Here is a 2,268-nt window from a genome sequence, read left to right as displayed (position 1 = left end):
AATAAATTTAAATTCGTTGTTATACTTGGGGATGGTCATTTTTTTTCGCCAATTAAACAAGGACAATAATATAGTTCTAGATACATTAGTTAAATAAAATATTGGATTGTTAAGACAGAAACATCTTGGATACGTTTGATTAAAGTTGACAAGGGACTAATTAAGAACAAAAGTGGCAGGAGGAGGAAAATATAAGCAAAACAAGTAAAATGGTATTCTACGTCACATATTTGGTAGCCATATCAGTTGCTAGGTAACATGGTAGTTAATCAAACACGTCAGGCGGTGTTAGATCTCAAACGAATTTACATATTGGAATGCTATGAAATTTCTTGCTTGTGTCCGACAAGAACTAAACGTTTATTTAGAAAAGAATGACATCCACACACAAAAGTATCAGTGATATAATAGTCCAGGTAATTTTTAAATAACTCTATTGACAATATATTAGCCCTGTATTATGACATGTAATTTTAAAATTACTCTATTGACAATATATTAACCCCTTATTATGAGAAAAAAAATGCTAAACAAAAAATTGGCTTTCAGCCTAATAGATACAAAGCGAAACAGCAAATTTATTGTACACACAAAAATCATAGTCCTCTCTCTCTCTGCCTCTCTCTTTTAAATTCTCTTCTATTTTATTCTTATTCTGCATATTATATTTATGTAGGTATATCGGCAGGCGAAACTATACCGGTATATCTCATAAACTCATCTAACCTTATATATACATATACCAAAAACTGTATTTAGCATTACACACACACACACACACACACACATACGAGGGTATGTTTGTATGTATGTATGATAATATAGGTTTACTGCACATCTCTGGTTGGCCGGGACAGTCGTGGTTGTTCAGTCTGCAAATTTGTGACGTTTGATCCTGAAATCCCCTAGAATGTCTCTAATGGATCAAAAACGTAAATTGTAAGAAGAAAAAACTGAAAATATTGAAATCGGCGACAAATCGAAAGTACTTGGCAAATCTTAGAGACAAACTAACATACGCTGCGTGTCTTTGCTAAGAGGTCCAACGAGTGTGTAACAGTTGCATCATAAGGAGGTAGATATTGTTGTTTAAAGATATTTTCCTTGTATCTAGATTCCGGGATTAAGAATGACATACTTCAGAACATGTTATCTAATTAATGATGTAAATTAGGTAATATAATTTCTAAACAAATACTTTTACGTACGATATTTATTATTTGTTTCCGCTTCGGTCTAAGAAATTGTGGAAAAAATTTTATATGCATACATACATACATACATTCATACATGCGCTCACAAACAAACACTCAGACTCAAAGAGTAATTCAGAAGTCCCTTTGACTCTGATCCCGTACCTGAAAAATACCAGAAACCCCACCCAATTATTGATGAAATTTTATGTCATACTTTACTCATGATAAGTCAGATCATTTTCCCATCCATATAATTCTTTCTATTCTATGGTGTAGGCCAAGTTTAAATCTTTTTGTTGAACATGGTTATTTTCTGCGCCAGTCTCTCTCTCTCTCTCTCTCTCTCTCTCTCTCTCTCTTTCTCTTTTCTCTCGCATACAGTTACAATGAATACGGAAATTGGTACATCTACATTTTTTTTAAACAGTTAATTATAACAGCATAATTGGTTTAAATACCACCGACATTTGTTTCTGCTGCATAGAGAACTAGCAATTATATTTATATCCAGTATTTTAGATTATGCAACTTTATTCATAGTCTAGGATCTTTTCTGTTTGTCTTTCACTTTTTGAAATTTTAAAATTTAAGCGAAAATTTTCAAATCTGGTGTATTGATGTAATTCTTTACGCTGGATCTGCTATTATTATTCACTTGTTCTAGAAGTTTCCCAACAACGGAGTTTTGTTTCATGGGGTTTTTTTTTTCTTCTCCAGGTTATTTCGCATGCTTTCAACGAATGTGATATCAAAATCATGCGTAAACGGCTCCCCCCCCCCCAGAAAAGGAAAGATTTGGCTGCTATTTCTTGCACGCCCGGCTACCATGTAACAGGTATTTCGGGTCCGTTATCACAAATAGCTGTTACGTGGTAGCAGGGCGTGCTAGGAATAACCAAATCTTTGGAGCTGAGATATGTTGAATGCATTTGAAAAAAATTCTGGGATCTTGTTCAAAACGGGGGCACCAGTTTTCATTAATGTTTTATGTAGTGTTTTTGGTACCGAAAGACTTTCAAACTTCGTATACTTATCTATTTTGTGTTATAGAACAGAAAAAAATTTTTGTATT

General features: G+C 33.5%; 1 protein-coding gene across 7 annotated transcripts in view; it reads left to right on the top strand.

The window, feature by feature from the left end:
* Positions 1-259: 259 nt before the first annotated feature.
* LOC106869551 (IQ domain-containing protein H) overlaps positions 260-2,268 on the top strand; it is a 616,433-nt gene continuing 614,424 nt past the window's right edge. For 6 of the 7 annotated variants that reach the window (XM_052972133.1, XM_052972134.1, XM_052972135.1 and 3 more), the window contains exon 1: positions 260-416. In XM_052972133.1, the coding sequence (XP_052828093.1) occupies positions 375-416 (42 nt within the window). In that variant the 5' untranslated portion in view covers positions 260-374. The remainder of the gene's footprint in view (positions 417-2,268) is intronic. The other variant, XM_052972132.1, reaches the window with a different exon arrangement.

This window comes from Octopus bimaculoides, chromosome 12, assembly GCF_001194135.2.
Source record: "Octopus bimaculoides isolate UCB-OBI-ISO-001 chromosome 12, ASM119413v2, whole genome shotgun sequence".
In the NCBI taxonomy this organism is placed as follows: Eukaryota; Metazoa; Mollusca; class Cephalopoda; order Octopoda; family Octopodidae; genus Octopus; species Octopus bimaculoides.
Note: the sequence above shows the minus strand (reverse complement) of the source record. Positions and strands in the feature narration are given on the sequence as shown.